This window comes from Taudactylus pleione, unplaced genomic scaffold, assembly GCF_031769625.1.
Source record: "Taudactylus pleione unplaced genomic scaffold, aTauple2 ptg003254l, whole genome shotgun sequence".
Classification (NCBI taxonomy): domain Eukaryota; kingdom Metazoa; phylum Chordata; class Amphibia; order Anura; family Myobatrachidae; genus Taudactylus; species Taudactylus pleione.
Genome location: NW_028287610.1, coordinates 18242 through 44160, shown reverse-complemented (window position 1 = coordinate 44160; position 25919 = coordinate 18242). Strand labels below are relative to the sequence as shown.

At 42.9% G+C, this 25919-nt stretch overlaps 1 protein-coding gene across 1 annotated transcript in view; it reads left to right on the top strand.

Annotated features, from left to right (window-relative positions):
- Positions 1-1655: 1655 nt before the first annotated feature.
- The window catches only part of LOC148430763 (gamma-tubulin complex component 5-like), a gene marked incomplete at both ends in the record, with an annotated part of 42002 nt that continues 17738 nt past the window's right edge, over positions 1656-25919 (top strand). Inside the window, 7 exons of the mRNA XM_088466485.1 lie at positions 1656-1718; positions 8238-8300; positions 9216-9312; positions 13245-13324; positions 13923-14055; positions 17173-17290; positions 17856-17945. Of these exons, the coding sequence (XP_088322611.1) occupies positions 1656-1718; positions 8238-8300; positions 9216-9312; positions 13245-13324; positions 13923-14055; positions 17173-17290; positions 17856-17945 (644 nt within the window). The remainder of the gene's footprint in view (positions 1719-8237; positions 8301-9215; positions 9313-13244; positions 13325-13922; positions 14056-17172; positions 17291-17855; positions 17946-25919) is intronic.

Genomic DNA, 25919 nt, shown 5'->3' with positions numbered 1-25919 from the left:
CTGAGGGGGACAAAGGTGTGTCATATTGTACTGCTTTCTCTCATATTGGTGATGACACTGAGGGGACAAAGGTGTGTCATATTGTACTGCTTTCTCTCATATTGGTGAATGACACTGAGGGGACAAAGGTGTGTCATATTGTACTGCTTTCTCTCATATTGGTGAATGACACTGAGGGGACAAAGGTGTGTCATATTGTACTGCTTTCTCTCATATTGGTGATGACACTGAGGGGACAAAGGTGTGTCATATTGTACTGCTTTCTCTCATATTGGTGATGACACTGAGGGGACAAAGGTGTGTCATATTGTACTGCTTTCTCTCATATTGGTGATGACACTGAGGGGACAAAGGTGTGTCATATTGTACTGCTTTCTCTCATATTGGTGAATGACACTGAGGGGACAAAGGTGTGTCATATTGTACTGCCTTCTCTCATATTGGTGATGACACTGAGGGGACAAAGGTGTGTCATATTGTACTGCTTTCTCTCATATTGGTGAATGACACTGAGGGGACAAAGGTGTGTCATATTGTACTGCCTTCTCTCTTATTGGTGAATGACACTGAGGGGACAAAGGTGTGTCATATTGTCCTGCCTTCTCTCTTATTGGTGAATGACACTGAGGGGGACAAAGGTGTGTCATATTGTACTGCTTTCTCTCTTATTGGTGAATGACACTGAGGGGACAAAGGTGTGTCATATTGTACTGCTTTCTCTCATATTGGTGAATGACACTGAGGGGACAAAGGTGTGTCATATTGTACTGCTTTCTCTCATATTGGTGAATGACACTGAGGGGACAAAGGTGTGTCATATTGTACTGCTTTCTCTCATATTGGTGAATGTCACTGAGGGGGACAAAGGTGTGTCATATTGTACTGCTTTCTCTCATATTGGTGATGACACTGAGGGGACAAAGGTGTGCCATATTGTACTGCCTTCTCTCTTATTGGTGAATGACACTGAGGGGACAAAGGTGTGTCATATTGTACTGCCTTCTCTCTTATTGGTGAATGACACTGAGGGGACAAAGGTGTGTCATATTGTACTGCCTTCTCTCATATTGGTGATGATACTGAGGGGACAAAGGTGTGTCATATTGTACTGCCTTCTCTCTTATTGGTGAATGACACTGAGGGGACAAAGGTGTGTCATATTGTACTGCCTTCTCTCTTATTGGTGAATGACACTGAGGGGACAAAGGTGTGTCATATTGTACTGCCTTCTCTCTTATTGGTGAATGACACTGAGGGGACAAAGGTGTGTCATATTGTACTGCCTTCTCTCATATTGGTGATGATACTGAGGGGACAAAGGTGTGTCATATTGTACTGCCTTCTCTCTTATTGGTGAATGACACTGAGGGGACAAAGGTGTGTCATATTGTACTGCCTTCTCTCTTATTGGTGAATGACACTGAGGGGACAAAGGTGTGTCATATTGTACTGCCTTCTCTCTTATTGGTGAATGACACTGAGGGGACAAAGGTGTGTCATATTGTACTGCCTTCTCTCTTATTGGTGAATGACACTGAGGGGGAAAAAGGTGTGTCATATTGTACTGCCTTCTCTCTTATTGGTGAATGACACTGAGGGGGACAAAGGTGTGTCATATTGTACTGCCTTCTCTCATATTGGTGAATGTCACTGAGGGGACAAAGGTGTCATATTGTACTGCTTTCTCTCATATTGGTGATGACACTGAGGGGACAAAGGTGTGCCATAACGTACTGCCTTCTCACTTTCATTCACCAATAAGAGAGAACATCAAATGGGTTTTCTCCTTCATCCACTAGGGGACACTGGAGTTCAAGACAGTGGGGTATAGACGGTGGTAGAGTAGAGCCTGGCACTTTAAATAATTTAGAAGTGTGACTGGCTCCTCCCCCTCTATGCCCCATCAGCCCCAGTTTTTAGAATGTGCCCGAGAGAGCCGGTCGCACATCAGGCTGTCTCCAGCCTTTCCATAATTTAAACAAGCATTGAGGACAGGCAGGCTGCTTGCTGTGGGAGCCGCCGGGAGGGCACCACACGGCTACTGCAGCCTGTGTCCGGTAATCCTGAGGAGGGGGCACAATCATGGAGTCATCGGACCCTGCGTGGACCCGCCACTGCTGACATCGGCATGTGTCCGGGTTCCTCGCTGCCCCCTCAGCCCAGCATCCCGGCCGCAGCAGCCTGTAAGTATAACCACTGCTCCTGATTAGCAGGAGCAGTGGTTGTAAAAAGCTGGGCTCAGTGACAATTGCGCTGTCACTGTTAGGAGAGACCCAACCCTCCCCCCTGCACCACTTCTCCCTGACCTCCGAAGTTAGGCATCCCGGTGAGAACACCGGAGCAAGCGGGGGGCGTAGGTTTATTGGCGCGTCATGCATACTAGCGGCGCCATCTGTGGTCGGGCTCTCCCTCAACTGCCGCGTGCACACGGCTGTCAGGGGCTGCCATAATAGCGCTCCCCTAGTAAAGAGCTTTTAAGCAGCGCTGTTCTCTAGCACCGGCGCTGGCTTTCGGGGGGTCTGTAATGCGGGCTGCCTAAATTAAGTCCCGCAGTATACAGCCTCTATTGCAGCTCCTTACAGAGCAGTCAAAGGTCGGCACTAGTGCCGGGGCTCCGTTCCCGGCAGTGAAGGGGCGGGGCTTATGTCCGACGGCCATTGCAGCGCCCTAGAGAGCAACAGGCGCCGCCCTTCTCCACCTATCTGCCGTAGTGGCCACACGCTTCAGCGCATGAGATGCAGGGAGAGGTCTGGGACCCTGAAGTGGCTGCTCCGCGGGAGGCTCAGTGATGATTGCAGCGCGGACCAGTGCCTGCCAGATCACCCCCGCTTCCCTCTTAAGGGCAGTGGTAAACACCTGTGTACACACAGTTTAGTTAGTTTACACCTGCTGCAGTCCAGCTATTTGCTGCACCCACCCACACGCAGTTGCGCATGCTAAGTAATTCAGAGGGTGCACTATAACTCCGCTTGTGCAGTTCTGTTGGGGGGCGGTGCTAGTCAGGTGGAATATATATTTATGCTACACAGTTCGGCCACTATCAGGCTTCCCGCTTCATAGGGAAAGCTTTATACAGCCTCCGATTCAGCAGAGCCCGCCGCAGCTGAACCTGGCTGTGTTCGGGTCCCCCGACCCTCCCAGAGTCAGTGGGGCCAGCCGCAACTGAACCCCGCTGGGTCCAGGTCTCCTGTCCTGCCCAGCACCTTAGCTGCATATTGCTTACCTCTCTTGTTTAGTAGAGGAGGTGTTACTTAACGGGGTTGTGACAGGCGGTGCTTCCGCACTCACTCTGGTAACTACGCACAGCTCTCCTATTATAAGAGGAGACACCGTGGCCCCCACCCCCTTTTGCTCACAAGAACAGCCTGTGCAACCATAGTGTACAGCTGGCAAGTCCCCAGTAGGGCTTTCCTTTAGTTATATAAGGAAAGGGACCTGTGTTTGGTGCGGCCTGCATTCCAGCGACGCCATAGTTTTCCGGTCTCCTCTCACATGGAGGCGAGTTCTGCATTGTAGCTAGTGGCTCTGGGTAATTGTATTCTACATGAACACGCCTGATCTCGTCTGATAGTACTTGGATCCAAATGCACATGAAAGCTTTGTGCGGACTGGACATAGTCCCGCCGTTTTGCAGCGCTGGGTATTAACCCCTGTCAGGCTTTCACTTGGTTCTATAGCAAGGGGCGCCTAGCTTAATCTAATTGCCTGACTTCCGGACTTGCTCTCCGGTTAGCGCGCACTCCGCGCCCGGAAGGAGCCTGAATAGCAACCAGCTAATGCAGTGGACTGGTGAGCAATACACAGTGGGTTCTAGTCCCATCTATGAAATATTTATCATAGCCTGTGAAGGCTACCTCATGGTGCACTAGTTACCCTGCCTAAATGAACATGCATATACGCTAAATTATAGGCTGGTTTTAAAAACTTCCAGTTCTCACCATCTTTCTGTGCTTCCCTTAAAAGGTATGCATATGTGCATCTATATAGATTTATATCTTATGTGCTCCCTTGGCAGCACACACAAGGATAAGTTAGTGACGCACTGCCAGGGAGGTGGTTACCGGTATCAGATACCAGTCTGGGACAGCGCGCTACAAAAATATCCTGCCCCAACGCTGTAGCAGAATGATGGCCACACACGGCACATGAGCCGTAAGGCACATGTATGTGTATATATATTTGTATTTTATACTAAGCCCTGCCTTAGAACATATACATGTCTGGAGTGAATTTTGTCCTGGGGCTCAGTTCCTTCCATGGCTCTACTATGATTCATGTTTTAGTTTAAAAAAAATAAAAAAAAATTGTCTCCTACTAATCTTGTATGTAGGTACGCATATGTGGATATCACTTTTTATCCTTACCATAAGAACAAGGGTAGGATCTGTTCTGATCAGTTTTATGTCTGATACCTAGCATGCTGCAACTGGAGGCTTGACTCTCCTGAAGCGGTAGTTGGTACAAAACTCCACTTTACACTATCTCACCCTAGGGATTTGGTTGTGTTTTATATATATATATATATATATATATATATATATATATATATATATATATATATATATATATATGATGCCTATACTTCCACAATCATTAGGTTACCTATAACTCCACGGATGGGAAGCCGCCTGGGAATTACAGAAACTGTAGGCTTTATCAATTCATATTAAATAGTGGCTCTATAAACTAGAGTCATGTTCTGCAGCTTACATAGTGATAGTCACAATTCCCTAAGGCATTGCTTCTAGTATGGACCCTATACATGACTGGGGCCTTCTTGTGTGTCCACACATGTATATAAAGATATGTGCTTACACCCTCCTGGGGTGTTAGTTCTGTTCCCGTCAGTCTTTATCTACGGCGCCCCTTTTCGGGGGACCTTATTATTATTATTATTATTATTATTATTATTTACAACTACACTCCAGTAGCGCACTTGGTAGCAAACATACACCAAAAATGCAGGACATATATATGGCATTCTGATCTCCTGGTGCAGGAGCCTGACAAGTGAACTTACTATGTTGGCACTAACTCTTCCTTTCAAAGAGATTGCCTTCTCATGCAATTATGTTTGTCGGTGTGTACGTGGGTGTGTGTATGTGTGTGTGTGGATATATATATATATATATATATATATATCTATATAATTTATAACTATTCCTTGTATGAATATTTACTAAGATATGTCCCTTCTTTACTTGGGATAACTAACACATTCTATGTCTATGTACAGGTACCCTTCTCAGTATCGATTCTGGTACTCCATATTATTGTCTTGTCGCATATCTCAATAAAAGGAGTCTCTAAAGGGCCCCTAGGTACATTTCTATCTGTACATAGAGAATCCAGGTTCTATTCCATCCTCAGGGCTTAATTAATTAAATTACATGAAGGCCTATGGCCACCCGCTGATATAGGCAGGGTCAGGCCTGGGTTGTATTAGATTGGTGGGCGTAATACACTTCACCGTTATAAGTGTTAATGTAAGGATACTTACACTAGCAGACTGTTTTTGGGGTATATGTATAATCTCTATATGGATACACATCCCTAATGGAACATGCTCAGGTATAGAGTCCTGTTGTACGACCTTCTTGTCTCCACTAACGTTTTGCTAGTTTCTACAGTATTTTCTACTGCACATCTCCAGACTGAAGTCCGTGCTGTAGAGCATTGGTCTCAGCCCATTGAAGCTACTCTATACCTAACGTGGCAGGTTACTGTGTGATGGAAAAGGTCAGTGACATTCTACATAGCGTCCAGAAAGCTTCTGGTCGCTCACAGGTAAGAGCTTACTAATGCCTCGGAAGATGCTCCTATTTCATGCAACCTGACATACATAGCGTTATTCTCCCTTCCGCACCCTAGCTGCTGTCCTAGCAGCCATCCACTATTTTAATCAGGTGGCTCTACACTTTAGAGTTTTCCTGGTGTGTGGGTGCATAGTTCCAACATTGAGATTAGTGACACTATTCTACTGAAATCTGTTGGGGTTATGGACTGAAGCGCATCTCTGGGCTAGTGCACATCTTTACATTACAGTGTGACAGTCACTATGTTCTATGCAGGGGGCCTGGTTGGTTGGTTTTCCTGTTCAGTATCTGTTGAGATTTTCAGCACACTGACAGATGCCTGACGGGTACCTTCATAGTTGTCCTAGTGCTCTAGCCTTGCTGTATGGGACGCTTCCCTATATTGGTAGCACTCCCTGGGTGGCTATTGCATCCATGCTCTTTTACCGCTAGGGTATCCTGGTTGTTTTTTTACTATGTTCGGGCCAGCAGTTGCTACTGACCACGCACTTCCATCATGTTGGAAGTTGTTTGGAGTTTGTGGCTGTGGTTTTCTTTTCAGCTGCAGGGTTTCAGTGTCTGTTTTCTCCCTCTGTTCTCAGAATGGGTTGTTCTGCTGTCTGACCCTCTGAAAGGAATTGTAGTCTCAATCCTCTCGAATCCGCCTCATGTCCAGTGGGATCTCTACTTGTTGGAGACTTCTATGGTCTAACCCTTCCGCTGGTTAACAACCTTGTAGTAGTTGGACATCTAGGATGGTTCAGGGTGACTGTTCGGTCTTGCCTTTTGCCTCCCTGCATACTCTTTGTTGGAGTTTGTGGACAGGATCAGCTCTGTATCTGTAGATTGGTATCGTTATACTTCCATCTATATGATTTAAGTCCAGCAGTACTGGGATTCTGCTATCTGCGACTGTTTTCTCGAGTTTTGTTCTTGTGTTCCTGCCCTTCTCCTATGGATTCTGGTTGGGGTTCTCTGCTCCCTGCGCTCTGGCTTGGTCTGTTTCAGCTGAGCTTGCAGTGTTCTGATGCCTCTCATCTGCGGGTGTTCTCTGGCTAGTCGTTTTTTTTTTTTTTTCCCACTCGATTTACGCAGTAGGTTTTGGAATTTCTGTGACTGTTCAGCAAGGAGTTCTCATTGTCTCCTGGCTCTACGGCACTTGATCCTCAGCTCTTGCCTTTCCATTGGGCCTCCGTTTCTGGGCGGTCCCGGCTTCGGTTTGGCAGAAGGGTCAACAAGTTCTCCGCGCTTCCCACCCGGGAGGTTGGCTTTGGGACGTCCCCACTGTCTTGAACTCCAGTGTCCCCTAGTGGATGAAGGAGAAAACAGGATTTTGGTACTTACCGATAAATCCCTTTCTCCGATTCCACAGGGGACACTGGACGCCCGCCCAGCGCTGCGTACTTGCCGTTTTGTTTGGTCCTTATATGGTTGTGTGACTACATGTGTTCCATGCAGTGGGTTCCTGTGTTCTCCTTCAGTCGGTCTTGTTCCGTTCTGTGGTCTTCTCCTTCTCCTCATATTCCTTTTGTCTTCCGTCTCCTCTCGGGCTCAGTTCTTAAACTGGGGCTGATGGGGCATAGAGGGGGAGGAGCCAGTCACACTTCTAAATTATTTAAAGTGCCAGGCTCTACTCTACCACCGTCTATACCCCACTGTCTTGAACTCCAGTGTCCCCTGTGGAATCGGAGAAAGGAATTTATCGGTAAGTACCAAAATCCTGTTTTCTGCTGCATTAAAATGGGAAATTACTATTTAGGCAATTAACAATACTGTGGGTCAGTGTTTCCCATACTCATTCCTCAGGCAGCCCTAACAGTGCATGTTTTCCAGGTATCCTCACAGAATCACAAGTGAAATAATTAGCTCCACCTGTGGATCTCTTAAAATGTGTCAGCATGTGATGACTACACCTGTGCACAAACTAGGAAAAATTAAAACCATGCATTCGTAGTGCTTCCTGAGGACTGAGTTTGGGAAACACTGCTGTAGGTCACTTTTACCATTTTCAGACAGAAAATGGCAAAAAACCCAGCTTTTACCCAGCATTTTGCGTGCCAGGTTGTTTGCCATTTTCAGTCTGATACCCCTTTCACACAGGAAAATGAAAATTCTGGGTAATTCACTTTTACCTGGTAATTTGCTAAGCAAGCTGGGTTTTTCCCCTGTGTGAAAGGGTCAACCCGGCACTTAATTCCCGGGTTTACGACCCTGCAAAAAACCATGGTATGGGAACTGGGAAATAAGTCCCGGGATGACCCTTTCACACAGGGAAAAATCCTGGGTTGTTTAGCGAATTACCTGGGATTTTCATTTTCCGTGTGAAAGGGGTATTAGTAGAGTCGTGTGTTTTTACATCGTTGGTTAAAAGTATAATACAAAAGATGGCATTTTTGTTCAATAACCACTATAATGTATATACGGTATTGTGTTGAAATACAGGTAGACCACCGATGGTCCGGTACCTCTTTTAATCCGGGCAGATTTTCCCGCAAGTGTCACTGGGTATGGCTTCCGAGAACAGTGCAAGTGTCAGTGGTGATGTTATGACTACGTAGTAAAGTTTGAGTTGCAGAAATAGTTATTTTCATTATTTACATTTTTTTTGTGATTTACAGGCTGCTTTCCTGAATAACTGAATTTATAATAGGCAAATCAACCACTAAATCGCTAATTTAAAAAAAATAAAATAAAAAATAAATAAATGATTTAACAAAGTTAAGTATAGCATAGAAACAATCCGTGAAAGCCTGATCTATTTAATTTCTGTGCAAATCGCCAAGTATATTTTCACTGGTTTCAGTCACCTCAGATTACTTAAATAAATTAGGATGGAGAACACGGCAATTCTTTATGCATATATAAATACTGAAATGAATATGAAATGCTCTGATTGTAAATAAATAAAAAAGAGCAGCGTTGATAAATTTTGGACTAGAAGGAATAGTGTTATGATAAAAATTAAACCCTTTGAAAGTTACTTTTAATCTAAATTAAGAGAGGAGATGTTTGGTTTTATTAAAAGAGAAAATAAAACAAACTACATTTGTGGCTAGAATACAAGTTATAGCAGTATATAATATTAATATAAAAATGAAAACAAGAAATAGAACACAACATTAAAGCAGTATATTATAAAAACAAAAACAAAACTTGAACACATACTCATCAAAACGAGAATGTCGTTCTAGATTGGGATTGCGAAGCGTGATGTGGTCTTGAAGACCTTATTGGCGAGTCCTTGCATTACACTATCATCTTAAATACGTTGCTAGGATTACCCCTACACAGTCTGACAGCAGAGTGACATTTGAGTTTGGCTGGTGCTCTCTGAGCTCTTGTTTAATATTATCAGAACCTGTTCATTTATACTGTTAATCTTTGATCTTTTATAAATATTAAGCATTTTGTTTGTTTTAGACGGAAGTCCATTATGCCATACTGTCTCTTCTACTTTGTCTGTCTGACTCGCCATCCAAAAATGATTATATTGAAAAGCCAAGAAAAAAACAAGCAGGTAACTGGCAGATATTGGATTGTGGAAAGTTAATTTAAATCGGAACCTGCAGACATTGCATGTACATGATTTTTCTTTACTCAGTAAACTTCAGTATATTAAGGTGGATAAAGACATTCAAGAAAAATTTTAAATTCTTTAATTTATATTTTGCTGCCCCAATAACTAGAATAAAAGGAAGGGTAGAAGCAGTAGCTATCTACCTAGTGTTTAGTCTCTCCTTCAGGTGAGCTCCTGTAGTAAGGGATGCCAGCAGTATATCTGGAAGGGACCAGCTATACATTATATCCAGTTGAGAGGGTGAACTGGGTATAACAGGGGTGGATGTAAGGCAATGTGACTAATCCATGTAGTCAGAAAACTACAATATAGGTCAGTAGCACTGTAATTCGTAGACAAGCTGCCTCTGTGAAAGAACAATACTAAAGGTGTCTCCAAAAGTGAGGAGACCGTTTTCTAACAACTAGCAGCTTGTGCTATACCCCCACGTACAGTGCGTATATAAATTGGTTATATAGTGCCAAAATTTGACCAGTATTTACAGAAGACTTCCCAGTTTCAAATAAATGGATATTCCTCCCATAAATACACAGTAAATGTTTAGAAATCAATAAGATCTCTCAGAACTTAAACTCTAACCATGTTGGGACAGTTTGTTTGTACATGAATTAAAGATTAAACATAGCTTTAGCTCACAAATTCTATCAGTCTTCTCCTCATTTTATGAATCCTTATATACCCAAAAATCTTATGATGATAAAAATCAAACTTCTTTTTGGTCCAATATTAATATACCAAAACTACCTGATACTTTGGCAGAAAAATTGCTTTTACCAATCACAGCGGCAGAAATTCAGAATGCCATTAAAGCTTTAAAACCAGGGAAAGCACCTGGGCCTGATGGGCTTACAGGTGATTATTATAAAATTTTAGAAGCAAAGATTATAAATATACTTGTTAGTGTGTTTAATGTTATATTGAACGATAAAATTATACCTAAATATTTTAATGCTGCTCTGATCAAATTACTTCCTAAACCGGGAAGAGACCCTACTTTACCAGGGTCATATAGACCGATTTCTCTGTTAAATACGGATTACAAATTATTCACTAAAATATTGGCAGAGCGTATTAAAATTTTAATGCCACAACTAATTCATAAGGACCAATCTGGCTTTATTTGGCAACGTCATTCAGTGACTAATATTCGTAAAGTACTGTCTGCAATCCACTACATAAAACTTCATAATCCAGAGACTCCCAGTGTTCTTATTTCGCTGGACGCCGAGAAGGCGTTCGACCTAGTATCATGGGTCCACCTATTTGACACAATGACAAGATTTGGCTTCCCTAATGAATTTGTTAATATTCTTAAATCCCTATACTCAAACTCATCTTCCCAAATTCTATGCAATGGATTTTTATCCTCCCCTTTCCCGATTCTTTGTGGAACACGTCAGGGATGTCCATTATCACCACTGCTATTTGCCTTAGCATTAGAACCCCTGGCGGTGGCCTTACGACAATCCAAATTATTCAGTGGTATCAAAATTGGACATTTAGAATTAAAAGTCAGTCTTTTTGCAGATGACATGATGTTACTTATTTCCAACCCATCACAATCCATTCCAAACATTTTAGATATCATTTCTGAGTTCGGGTCTTTCGCTGGTTATAAAATTAATGTTGATAAGTCGGAGATTCTTACGGTTTCAGGCTGCTCAACCCACAATCCCTTACCTTCACCCCTTTCTATATTCAAACGTGCTAACTCAAAACTGAAATATTTGGGTACCTTTATAACGTCAGACCTGAAATATCTATATACAAGCAATTTCACACCATTACTTAAAAAAATGTTCCATCTTTTAGACCTCTGGAAAAGCCTCCCCCTTTCCCTGTTGGGGCGAATTGCTTTAATAAAAAGTATAATTATCCCTAAAATAACATATATCATACAGATGTTACCCATATCACTTAACAAAACAGACCTTACATCCTGCACTCAAGCATTCTCCAAATTTATCTGGCAGGGAAAAAAGGCCAGAATAAATATGAATAAATTATACCTACCACGAGCAGACGGAGGGTTGGGTTTCACAAATCTAAAAATTTTCTCGCAGACAATTTTTTTCAGATATATATCAGATTGGCTGCTTGATAGAGATCTATACACTGACATCTCTATAGACAAGGCTATATTAGCCCCTTTCTCACCAGCAACATTGCTACACTCTCCCCGTTCATTAATTCCTCGAGATATACTCCACAATCCTTTGTTTTTTGATACATACAATGCCTGGTTATTTATTAACCGTAAACTTAATAGAAACTTCAGTAGCTCTCATTACACTACATTTTGGGGAAATCCGGCTTTCACACCTGCCTTGGAAAATATTAGATTTTTACAATGGAGAGACAAAGGAATAATGAAAATAAAAGATATTTTTGATCCTGGAGGAAATCTGAGATCTTTTGGTGATCTTCGAATAGCTTTCGATTTACCTCACGCCCAATTTTTTATGTATTTACAGGCCCGACATTTTGCAAACTCCCTTCCTTCGGTAGGGTCTCTTGATGACTCCACAGACATCTTATCTGATTTACTTGTCTTTATTAAAAGTAACACATACCATACCAGATTTCTTTATGGAGACTTACTAGACAGAGACGTGAGGAAGATATGGAGGGTCACCAATGCTAGATGGGCATCAGATATGGCATGCAACCCAGAATCCTTGGATGTATTATCACGATTTGATTCCACCATGAAATACGCCCAATCGGCTCTTCTTCAGGAAGTCCACTTTAAATTTATAAATAGGGCATATATAACACAACAACAACGCAAACACATGGTTCAGGATGAATCTGGAGTCTGTCCTAAATGTCATCATTATCCAGCTACTTATTACCATAACTTTTGGGAATGTCCAAAGATTAGACGATTTTGGAATAAGATTGTGGCATATATTAACGTATTGTTTTCTATTAATGTTCATCCTGATCCTCTGGCACTCCTCTTTGTTATATTCTCGAATTGGGATCTAGGTCCCAATAAACGGGATATTATTCCCCTCCTTACAGTTATATTAACGGTAGCAAAAAAGATTATATTAAAAAAATGGATCTCTAAAAATTCTCCATTTCTTACTCAACTTAAGTCATGGCTATTAAAACTATTATATTTCGATAGGAGATCCACACTGCCTAATATAGAGAAAGGAGTTAAAACTTTCTATAAAAAATGGTCCTATTTTATAGACCAACTAGACAATCATACACAACATTCGATTTTAAAATTGTTTGAAGGTACCGAATGGTATGTAATAAGACAACTTATTGGCTCATCTTAGGGATTATTGTGGTAGTGTATGCCGCGGTGATGCATTTTCTGGTCACCTTAGCTTTTTTGATTTCTGGAATGGTGATATTTTGCCTACTTTATATATCTCTTGTGTTTTATGTTTTATATTTTATTTGTCAAGATAGGATGCCCATATGGATACATGTGACAATTCATACACTCTTGATAAAAATTAAATGTACAATAGATAATAGGAATATGTGACTGTTCTTCTTCTTCTATTATTATTTTAATTCCTTCTGTAGTGTTTAATGGTTTGACTGTATTAGAGGTTGGCTTTATCTCATTCTATAACAGTAGTCATGTTTTTTTTTGTTTGTTTTGTTTTTTCACCCTTTAATGCAAGGAAAAAAAGAAAATTATATATTATATTGTCTGTATAACTATGTCCTGTTCAACCATTAATAAAGAGATTTACAAAAAAAAAAAAAAAAGATTAAACATAGCTGTGTATTTTATAATGTAGATTGTGCTTAAAAAAAAAAAATCCTATGCATACACTAATATAAAGCTAAAGTTTATAACGCTCACTCGTCAGATGACTTGTTTTATGGCTTATTTCTAGAACAGGATGAACCATTTGATTGGGGAAAATACTTGAGGGAAGGGGAAGACATTGGACTAAGTCCCGATGAAGACACACCAGTAAGATCACATGGTTTTATGATGTTTATCATCTTTTTAGCAGTAGCTGTAAATCTCATTAGTGTTGTAAAACCAGGCCACCTCCTTCCCACATATTATTTTTAATTCCCCATTATCTTCTTATAAAGTCTCATTCTAAGCTTTCATGTGTTTTATGTAGTCAACATGGTCCAGTCAGTTTCATCATTAAATCAATATTTTCAATAATATTAGAAAATTTTTAATATTAGTTTGAAATGGCTTAAGTAGCACTATGAAAAATAGTTAGAAGTAATCTACTGCAAGCAGTGATCAGTTCCTGTAATCAATCGAATGCAGTGTTTCAGATTGTGATCAATGATCTCTATTCATGCTGTGATGACTGTGCCTAATACAAGATTTCTAGTGGAAATGCACGCTTGGGGTGAAATAAAAAGCCTGGGCTGAATACATGAATATTCTACAAAAGGATGGAAAATTGGCAGAAAGATTGTAGATCAGTTGTAACATGTTTTTGATTGTTTATTGTGTAATACTGTATATGAAAGGGTAATTTTTGAACATCCGGCATTACCTAATGTTTTAGTTTGACTTACCGCTAGTATTAATATCTTTTTAGGAGTGGTCTGATATTAGTGACGAGGATGATGATCAGGACCCCCTTAGTAGGGAGGACTCTGGAATACAGGTTGATAGGACCCCGCAAGATGATGCTGAAAAGAAAAGTGCTCCACCAGTTGTTTCATGGAAAGGTAGGTGAAGCTGCACTGGTCTTGAGTTCCCAATAGGCTATGAGGTTTTTGTATTTCTGTAGCGTACTCCTATTTACTTGCATACAGTGCAATTATAAATCACACCATAATATACCCTAATAGCCACTACAATGAATTGTTTATTTCAGGCTCTGTCTGACTTGCTAATCATTGCTCTTAAAGTGTCAAATCTCTTAAAATTGGTTAACTTAATTGTACCTACAGTAGAACAGGAGAAAGGCACAAATGTGTCCTCACTCGTCTTTGCTGCACTCGCGCCAAATCCTGTGAGACTCTGCTAGCGTTGGGCGTCTTTTTGCGTCTTTTTTTATTTATTTATTTATTTTTTCCTTTCAAGAATGCATCTTAAGTTGCTTAGTCTATTAGGACACACCAGGAAACTGTGCTGATTTGTTATGTGACACTTGCATATCTCTGTGCGACTGAGTCTCTCAATCAGCATGCAAAGTGCTATGATGCAACGGCTACTGCTTTTTTTCCACACCAATTGCCTGTTTTCAGTCTAAGTTACACACAGATATACAAGTGTCGCATAACAAATTAATCAGAAGTCTCCTTGTGCTTCCTAGTCGCATCACATTGTGACTTAGACACATGTTTAGTAAAAAAATATCCACCTGACGCAAGCAGAGACCGCAGGACCAGTTGGCTCACTCCTGCCAGGCATATTGCGCTGCATGGCCTATTGAGGCTAGATGAGAATGAACATATCTGTATATGCTAGTTATAGTTTTATATTACAGTATTTCTCTGACATGCAATGAGCACATCTAGGAATTAATGTCTACCATTGTTGAACACTGCTCTTTGCTTTGTCACTCTTGTTCCTGGCCACACCTCCAATGTTGTTAGGCTGGGTACACACCTGGCTGACATGTCCACTGACCCACGGATCCGCAAACTGAGCGGCCAAATGGTAAGACAATATACACCTGCCAATCTGCGGCTCAATGTGTCTGGGCTGACTTTACTACTGGGCGGGCATTTAAATTTGCCTTCCCAGTTGAGATGTCAGTTTCGGCAGTGCCTGCAGCAAGTGTACGGGCATAGTGTGTGCCAGCATTACACAAATCGCTTGACAATAGGACATGCCCCCAAAGTCTTGTGAGAGAATCATAATTCAATAAGACTGACAGAATGACTGTGGGATGAGACCAAATGATTGAGTAAGAAAAAGAAGACACCGTGGCAATTCTAATGAATGATGAGCCTACAGAATTTCTAGCAATACATTTTTATACATTCATACAGTACCTTGATATTTATATTGTAGAAATGAAAAAATATAGGGTTTAGCTGTAACTAGATAATTTGTCTTTCATTATTATGAAGGCTTCTCCATTGGCTCATGGGGAACAGTACCTATAGAACATAAAATCAACAGCTCAATCAGCAGCTACATAATTCTCTCTTCTACCATCAGTTCCCACCTTCTTTCCTCCCTCCATAGTCTCCTCCATCTTTTCGTCCCCCTCTATCTCTCTTCATTCCGTCTAGTACTCTCCCCCTACTCTATTATCAATCACTTCACTGGGGTTAGGGGGAGGGTTAGCGTTGGGGTGCGGGGAGTAGAATGTTAGGTTCAGGCACCGGGGAGGGGGAGGGTTGGGATACCTACCAACAGGTGTCTGTATCCTAACTATGTTGGGATGCTGGCGTCGGCATTCTGACATGCCGGGATCCTGAGCGCCGGCATCTCGTACCCAACCCTCTCTATGGATGTCCCTGCAGAATCCTCTGCCTCTAAACTCCTTACCCTCACATCACTTGGTCTCTACCAATGGACCTCCTCACCCTCCCATGTAAGTGGACACTCGCTTGATCTGGTTTTCACTCACCATTGTGATATATCTGATTTCACCAATACCCCATTTGACCTTTCTGACCGTCACCTTCTCTCTTTTTTAATATATCCTTTACTCCATCCCTCCTCTATCTCTGCCCTTGACTTTGCCACCCACTTCACATCTAAAATAGCCTCCACACATCAGAACATCACATCCCGCCAGACTCCCAATACCCCATACCTTCCTTTTCCTTCCTGTCTTCCCACCTCTCTGACCATTCTCTCTCCATCTCCTCTCATGACTCTACTTCCACACCCCCCCCCCCATTTCCACTACGGTCGGTGTCCCCCAAAGTTCTGTTCTTGATCTTTTCCTATTCTCCCTCTATACATCCTCCTTAGGTAAACTCATCAGCTCTTTTGGCCTCCAATATCATCTTGATGCTGATGACACTCAAATCTACTTCTCCTCCCCTGACCTCTCTCCTCACTCGTATCTCCAACTGTTCTCTGCTATCTCTTCTTGGATGTCACGGCGCATGTCTAAGAATGAGCTGATTATATTCCCACCCTCCCGCATAACCTCACTTTGCACAAATTCATTATCTGTTGACGGCACAACCATCTCCTCTAGCCCACAAGTGCGCTGTCTTAAAGTTATCTTTGACTACTCTCTCTCCTTCAAACCACACATCCAGTAATTCTCGCAGTCCTTCCATCTCAGAAATATCTCCAGGATCAGACCCTTTCTCATCCCGGAGGCAACGAAGGCCCTTATCCACTCACTGGTCATCTCCAGATTGGACTACTGTAACCTCCTACTTTCTAGTCTCTCTGCCTCCCATCTCTCTCCACTCCAATCTTCAATGCTGCTGCTCAACTCCAATTCCTCCAAACGCACTACATCTGCATCCCCTCTCCTACAAGCCCTACACTGGCTCCCCTTCAGCACCCAATTCAAACTTCTCACACTCCCTTACAAAGCCCTCACCGCTCCCCTTCAGCACCCAATTCAAACTTCTCACACTCCCTTACAAAGCCCTCACCCAATCTACTCCTATTTACATCTCTGACCTTATCTCACTTCACACTCTCGCCCAGCCACTTCACTCCACAAATGCATGCTGCCTCTCTTGCCAACTGATTAACTCCTCTCACTCCCGTCTCCAAGATTGAAAACAAGGCCAAAAGGAGATTTGATCAAAAGTATTAATTAGACATATACAGTACTAGGTTTTCATTGTTTTTCTTTTTATATACTAAAAGGTCTTCATTCTGCTGTTCAGCCATGATTTGTTTTCTCTTTCTAGTTGGTGAGCCAGATGCACGAACTTGGTTAGAGCAACATGTTGTTCCTCAGTACTGGACAGCTCGAGCAAGTAGATTTTCACACAGTTCACACTTACACTCTAATTTGGCAGCTATTTGGTAAGAAAAATGTTATCTTTACAGCTAGAAAGTTTCTTTCCTCTTGATTAGGGATGTGCAGGCTCGGATAGGTTCGAAATTTTTTTTTTTTTTTTCCCCCCGCCATAAATCGGGTCTCAGAAAGAGGCAAAATGTTATCTTTCATGGACAAACCTCATTATTCCTGGACAAAAGTCCATGAAAGATGACGTTTTGCCTCTTTTTGAGACCCGATTTTTGGCGGGAAAAATCCAAACTTGGCGTGAAAATTCAAACCTATCCGAGCCTGCACTTCCCTACTCTTGATATGTTCATAACAGGCAGTCTATGATGCCATCATTATAAGTCAATATCTTAATTCAAGTTGAAGTTTTGATTTAAATAGAAATTGTATAAATATTTAATTTTTGTTTTGCACTGCTTGTATAGAATGCCATGCAGCAAATACTGTATTTAAAATGTTTTTATTTTTTAGAATCCATACATTGTTTAGTAAATGGTGTATACTCAACTGTATTACAAAAACCAGACTTCATGTAATTAACTTATTTCAGTATTTGTATTTTGTTGTGTGTTTTTATCCTAGGGACCAGCATTTATACACCGCTGATCCACTATATACACCTGAGGAAAGAACCTTTGTCACTGAAACCCAAGTGATTCGTGAGACTCTTTGGTGAGTATAAATATTTAACATTAATGAACATGATCAACTCTTTCCTTGTTAGGCAGAATAAAATAGGAATGGCACATGTAAAGGCTCCATTCATAAGCATGCCTGGCCTCTTGGCTCAAGCATAAAGTAACCAGTTCTCTCAGATTCGGCCATACACTGTCATTGTCTGAAAAGCTTCTCAGTTAACTTTTGACAATTCCTGGCCGGCTATTGAACAGCCATTGTCTGAAGAAGTTTATTTCTAATGTCAAATCTGCCTTTTACAGAGAGATCAAAAGTTGTGAGGGGATCAAAGCGGTTTTTGTACAGAATAAAATGTCTAATCTGCAGGATTTGGTAAATCTGTGAGCGATTAGGAGTTCCACAAATTGGATGAAGTTGTTGAAAAATCTGATACCACCAGCCATCCAAGATGATAAAAAATTAGGGTTTCCAAAGAAGGGAACGAGGGGAGAAGGGTCCGGGACGAGACCATAACGCTCTATTTACTCTATCCCAGATAAATAAATAGTATGCTTTTACCAGATATGATTTTACTGCAGCAGGGTATTGAGGAGTATGAGGGGTCACTAATGCTATCCACTTCAATAGAAGCCCACACTTTAGGGAGCAGAGCCACGTTCCATTGGACACCATGGGATGAGCGAGGTGTGCCACCAGATAATATAAAGTTGTGTAATCCTAGACCACCACCACTAGTCTTTGTAAGGGTGTTTGCTGACCCAAATGAAGACAGAGGTGATATGTTGAATACATTTAAAGGTCTGTGGGGATATGAACAGTGAGAGCATGAAAATGTAGAAGTTGTGGATAGATGTTCATTTTGACTGAATTTATCTGTCCGATCCAAGAAATGAAATGAGTATTCCAGGACAAAAGATCCTGTTTAATAGTGGACATGAGATGGGGATAGTTTGCCCAATATAGCTGATTTGAATGGCAAGATATAATAACATTTTTGAGGGGTGTTTTACATTTATTTACAGCTCAGATGAGGCATGCTACGTGCTGCCGCAAATACGTTTATAAGCCTGCGTCGTATGTTTGCCTATGGCAGTGATGGGCAACAGGCAGTTTTTCAAGCCTCCACTAGCAACTTCCAGCTCCTTCCTACTTTGTCATAATTGTTTTAAAACTTGTTTAAAAGGTTTACTGATATGTTATTACAAATAGGGTTCTTTTTCTTTGATAAAATGTATTAATTAACTTAATACTGCGATTAAAAGTAATGTGTGGCTCCTTTGAAGGTTAGAGGGGTCATCCAGTGCAGCCACTGGACTGTGTCAGGTTGCCTATCGCTGTCTTATGGGGTTCCCAGAGGACACCAGGTGACGTGTCAGGAAACAAGTTAAGAAGAAAGTAGTCAGAGGGGCGAGGCGTGGACAGGCATGGTGTAGGAGGCTAACTCCATAGCTCTCTAATATCCTGAGACTCCCACTCGCAACTTGGCATTGTTATTTGTTGGAATACTCACCCCTCCACATCCTGTGATTGTTTTGGAGTCTCAAGTTGGCTGCTGCTGAGAACTGTTTGATCTCCTCTGCTACATCCCCGGGTGCGGCTGTCATCTTGGATTTCGGTCCCGGCTGCTTCTGGCTCCAGCGCTGTCCCTGCAGTGTCCTGTGGCCTCAGTCCTGCTCCTGTGGGTTGGTGAGGGTCTCTGCTGTGGGCTGCTGCAATATTGTTGGAAAGTTTAGCAAAAATCTATTTTCCTTTCCTATAGGCTATGACAAAGATTTGGGACTCCTTTCCGTATTATATGTACTGTTATATGTATTCTCAAGTGGTCTATGCAAAGACTTCTCTACTATATATTTCCTCACAAGGGGCTGAGGCCTGGCCCGACTAATTATTTTACAGGGTTTTTTTGTTTTCTTTCACTACTAGAATTTTATATGTATGCTACTCTGTTCAAACACTTTCTAATGATGTATAAGCCAAACTGCTGACTTATTTTTTGTCTATCCTTATATCTGTATATCCTGATTTTTCACTATTTTATATCTGTGTGGGCTGTGTTCTAATGTGTCGGAGTACCCATATATTTAGGCATGAGAGCTGGGCCATGCTTATGGTCATTAGTATATTGCCTCTGTTAAAAATGTGGCCTTAAGTTAATATTTATGTAAGCTTACCATCCAGTATTCGGGATATGGGGGGGTTAGGTTTTGTAGCCAGGTTAGTGTAGTTTAAGGGGGGGGGGGGGGTGTTCGGGGATCCAAGCATACTTAGATTGGGTTAGGTTATACAGGGTGGGGGGTTATAGGAAGGTTTATTTTGGGTGTATTTTTCTTGTCGTGTTTTCATATTCTGGTAGATATTTGCTTAGGTGCAATTCGGGTGGTAGTAGAATTAGGATTCTACTGACAGTCTATTGAAATATTTTGCTTAGTTTCCTCTAAGTAATTTTGTTTTCAAGATTCACGGGCCCGAATGGCACCTTTTGGGTTTGTGTTCACTCCTTTAATTGTGATAGGGGGTTATGAGTATTTCTCCTTCATCCACTAGGGGACACTGGAGTTCAAGACAGTGGGGTATAGACGGTGGTAGAGCAGAGCCTGGCACTTTAAATAATTCTGAAGTGTGACTGGCTCCTCCCCCTCTATGCCCCATCAGCCCCAGTTTTTAGAATGTGCCCGAGAGAGCCGGTCACATAGGGCTGAGCTCCAGCCCACACTTAGTATTTTTTCTTTTATTTCAACTTTATTTTAATTTCTAGCTTTCACAAAGCATTGAGGACAGGCTGACAGAGTGCTGCGTCTGTCAGCCTGCTACATGGAGGCATCAGGAGACGCGCCACCACTAAATAAGAGTGTGTGTCGGAGTCCAAGGCACCCTGGCAGTAGCTCAGGGAGGACACGCCACAGCTTAATATAGAGGCTGTGTCCGTGCTTCCGAATGCCTAGCCGCAGCCCTGATGCCAGCAGCTGGTAAGTATAGCTCTGTTCCCCTTATGGGGAACGGAGTTTAATCTGCGGCCCCTCTGCCCCCTCCCAGGCTCAGGTGGTATACACTGTAGTATAACCCCTCCTGGAATCCTGTTATAACGCCGCTAGCGTTATTACAAGGGGCAGAGCTACCGCGCATAGAGCGCGGATACATGTACAGGGAGACTGTTCAGACAGTCTGTAATGTTGCTGCCTAGCAGCGAGCCCTGATATCCTGCACTGAGCGCTGTCTGACTTAATAGAGCTGACAGCGCTCTGTTTGTCAGCTCTCACGAGAGCCGAATCCTCCCTCTTCTCTATCCCCACGGGGAGGGAGCCTGCGCGTCCCGCTACTCCCATAAGGGAGTCTACATTGCGCAGCAGCGCGGCTGTTCCCTGCCGCGCTGGTGCTTGAAGAAGCACTGGCGCTGGCTTCTGCAGGGGGAGGAGCACAGCCGCCGGAGAGCGAGGCTGTTATTCACAGCGCTCTCGGCTGCTGGTTGCGGCGCCGGTGCTTGTATGAAGATTGCACCGGCGCTGCCTACAATTGGCCGCATGGCGGGGCTTAGGGAGCTGCTCAGAGCGGCTGTTCCCTGCCGCGCTGGTGCTTGTAGAAGCGCTGGCTTCTGCACACAGCCGCCGGAGAGCGAGGCTGTTATTCAGCGCTCTCGGCTGCTGGTTGCGGCGCCGGTGCTTGTATGAAGATGCACCGGCGCTGGCTATTACGTTCCCGCTCCCCCACTCGCGCTGCTATACCAGCCATTGTTTGCGCCCCGTCCGCTTATTGATAAGGGGCGGAGTCTAGCCCATGCTGGCGTGCACAGATGCCGCCATTACCTCCAGCGAGTATTTTAAAACAGCATATGCACCTGCCTTAAAAGGAGCTGGGGCTTATTGCCAGCATCTCCTGCATCCTCACTCTGGAGTTCTGTGGGGGGTGCAACCCTTAAAAGGGTTGTGGGTTTTATTCCCAGAACGGCCCTAGCTGTTGGGAGTTTGTATGTTCTCCCTGTGCTTGCATATGGCCTCTCCCGTTTTTTTTCTTTGCTTAAACCTACAGCACCTGGTCTTATTAGGTTTAACGACACAACTGTGGAGTTTGTAATTTAACCTGCAGTCTTTATATAGATCTGGCTCTGCCTCATCTCTGTTATATTGCACGTTGGTAGTTCCCCTACGGAACTGGGCAGTGTACTGGTTTAATATTATATTTAAGAAAAAAAAAAAAAATGAAGCACAGGGAGGAACATGCCACAGCCTAATATAGAGGTTGTGTCCATGCCACTTTGCCCACCACATATCTATCAGCGCCTATGGCCACACGCCCGATCTCGTCTGATCTTGGACGCTAAGCAGCGCCAGGCCTGGGTAGTACTTGGATGGGAGACCGCCTGGGTATACCAGGTGCGGCAGGCTTATTACATTGAACATCTGGGGCAAATATGCTTGATGTGTAACAGAATAATGCAGTGTGTTTCTTGCATCTATAGCTGCCAGAGATCACTCTGCCTAAATGTGTATGGTATGCATAGTCTGGGCCACTGTTCTGGCTGCTGCCAGAAATTACGGTTATTGAATATCTTTAACTCAAGGTTACAAAAAGGGTGCGTCCCATCCTCAGGCTTATGCCTCATATTGGCTCACCTTAAGAATGAGCCGTACTGTTCTCATGCATATATGTGGCTGCACATATGTTAAATCTCAACAGCCTTCGGTGCTTACCTTAGAAGGTATGCATCTATATGGATTTATATCTTATTTATTCCCTTCGGCAGCACACACAACACGAAGTAGTAACATATGGCCGTTGTGGTGGTTGGCATTGCTGTCTCGCATCACTGAGGTCATCTTTTGATTTCCATCATCTGGGGCACACCTGATAAGGCGAGTACACCGGTAACGGAAGGGTCCCAGGATCGCAATCAGTCTGGGATAGTACGTTGCTAACATTTCCTGCCCCAACGCCGTAGCAGAATGACGGCCACACGCGGCACATGAGCAGTCTCCCTGCGTGGAGGTAAGCCACATGTATGTATATACTTGTATTTTATACTAAACCCGGCGTTAAGACCTGGGGCTCAGTTCCTTCCATGGCTCTAACTATTGCCCTTGTTATATTTTTCAAATTATATCGTCACCTACTAATCTTGTATGTAGGTACGCGTAGGCATGTGGGGATTTGTGTGTGTATATGTGTATATATGTGTGTGTATATATATATATATATATATATATATATATATATTTTGCTTCTTATCCTTACCATTAAAGCAGGGGTAGGATATGTTCTTCTCAGTTTTATGTCTGATACCTAGCATATTTAAAGAGGATGCTGCGATGAGAGGCTGGACTCTCCTGATCCGGTAGTTTGTTCTATAACTCCGCTTACACCATCTCTCCCTAGGGATTGGGTGGTGTGTGTGTATATGTATATAATTATGGATATGTGTAGGTATGCCTATACTTCCACAGTCATTAAGGTACATATTATTCCACGTCTGGAAAGCTGCCAGGGTTTACCAGAAGCTGTCTGTTATATACATACATATTATATGGTGGCTCTATAGACTAGAGTCATGTTCTGCAGCTTACATAGGATAGTCAGAGGCTCCTACGGCATTGCTTCTAGTATGGACTCTATACATGTCCTGGGGCCTTCCTGTATGTCCACACATGTATATAAGGATATGTACTTACACCCGCCTCGGGTTATAGTCCTGTTTCCATCAGTCTATATCTACGGCGTCCACTTCGGGGGACCTATTAATTACAACTACACTCTAGGGCGCACTTAGTAACCAACTTGTAAGACACTAGGAATGCAGTGTGTGTATATATAGATATAGCATGCTGATCTCCTATTGTGGGATATATGTGTGTGTGTGTGTGTGTGTGTGTATATATGTATATGTATGTAGTGTGCTGATCTCCTGGTGCAGGAGTTTGACAAGTGACTTACTATGTCGGTACTAACTCTTCCTTTCAAAGAGTTTGTCTTTTCATGCAGCTATGTTTATGTGTGTATGTATGTGTATATATACTGATATATTCCCGTTCCTTGTATGAATTTTCCTAATAATTGGAGAAATCTGTTTTTGGCCCTGACTGGCGTTATCACTACATATATATATATATATATCTCTTCTTACTTGGGATAATTAACGCATTCTATGTCTATGTACAGGTACCTTTCCCAGCATCGATTCTGGTACTTTATATTATTGTCTTGTCGCATATCTCAATAAAATGGGTATCTGATGGTCCCTTGGGTACATTTCCTATCAGTACATAGAGAATCCTGGATCTATTCCATCCTCATGGCTTATTTAGTTAATTTACATGAGGCCTAGGGCCACCCGCCGATATAGGCAGGGTCTGGCCTGGGTTGTATCAGATTGTGGGCGTAATACACACTTCACCATTATAAGTGTTAATGTAAGGATACACTAGCAGACCGTTTTTGGGGTATGTGTAATCTCTATATGGATACATATCCCTAATGGAACAGGCTCAGGTATAGCGTCCTGTTGTACGGCCTTCTTGTCTCCACTAACAATTTGCTAGTTTCTACAGTATTTTCTTCTGCAGCATCTCCAGACTGAAGTCCGTGCTGTAGAGCATTGATCTTTGCCCACTGAGGCTACTCTCTGTACCTGTCGTGGTGGGTTGCTGTGAGATGAATAAGGTCAGTGACATTCTACATAGCGTCCAGAGGGCTTCTGGTCGCTCACAGGTAAGCGTGTTTACCCCACTAATGCCTTGGAAGATGCTTCCTTTTCATGCATCCTGACATAGCTGTTATTCTCTCTTACGCACCCTAGCTGCTGTCCTAGCAGCCTTCAGTTCTTTTAAATCAGTTGGCTGTACACTTTAGAGCTTTCCTGGTGTGTAGGTGCATAGTTGTAACATTGAGATTTGTGACCCTATTCTACTGGAATCTGTTGGGTTTATGGACTGAAGCGCATCTATGGGCTAATGCACATCTTTACTATAAAGTGTGACAGTCTCTATGTTCCATACAGAGGGCCTGGTTAGTTTCCTGTTCAGTATCTGTTGATAAATTCAGCACACTGACATGTACCTGAATGGTACCTTCATAGTTGTCCTAGTGCTTTAGCCTTTGCGGATGGGATACTTCCCTATATTGGTAACTCTCCCTGGGTGGAGGTGGCATCCGTGCTCTTTTTCTGCTAAGGGTATCCTGGGTGTTTTCATACTATGTTCAGGCCAGTAGTTGGTACTGATTACACTCTACCATCATGTAGGAAGTTGTCTGCTGTTTGACAGGAGGGGTGGTACTGCCGTCTGACCCACTGGAAGGAATTGTAGTCTCAATCCTCTCGTATCCATCTCATGCCCAGTGGGATCGCCACTCGTTGACAACTTCTATGGTCTAAACCTTCCACTGGTTACCAACCCTTTAGTAGTTATAGTTGGACCTCGAGAATGGTTCAGGGCGACTGTTAGGTCGTGACTCTTGCCTCCTTGTTTGCTTGGTTAAGAGTCTGTGGACGGGTTCAGCTCCGTCTCTGTATATTGGTATCATTATACTTTTATCTATATGATTGATGTCCCGCAGTGCTGGGATTCTGCTGTCTGAGACTGTTGCAGCTTCCTGTAGTTGTCGCTGGTACGGTTTTCTCGAGTTTTGTTCTCATGTTACTGCCATTCTATGGATTCTAGTTGAGGTTTTCTGCTCCCAGCGGTCTTGCTTGGTCTGTTTTTGGCTGAGCTTACGGTGTTCTGATGCTTCTCATCTGCGGCTACTCTCTAGCCGTATTCCATTGAATTTACGCTGTAAGTTGTGGAATGTCTGTGACTGTTCAGCAAGGAGCTCTGATTGTCTCCTGGCTCTACGACATGCCTCCAGTCTTGGGCTGTCCCTGTTTCGGTTGGCCGAAAGGTCGGCAGGTTTTCCGCGCTTCCCACCCGGGAGGTTGGCTTTGGGACGTCCCCACTGTCTTGAACTCCAGTGTCCCCTAGTGGATGAAGGAGAAAACAGGATTTTGGTACTTACCGATAAATCCCTTTCTCCGATTCCACAGGG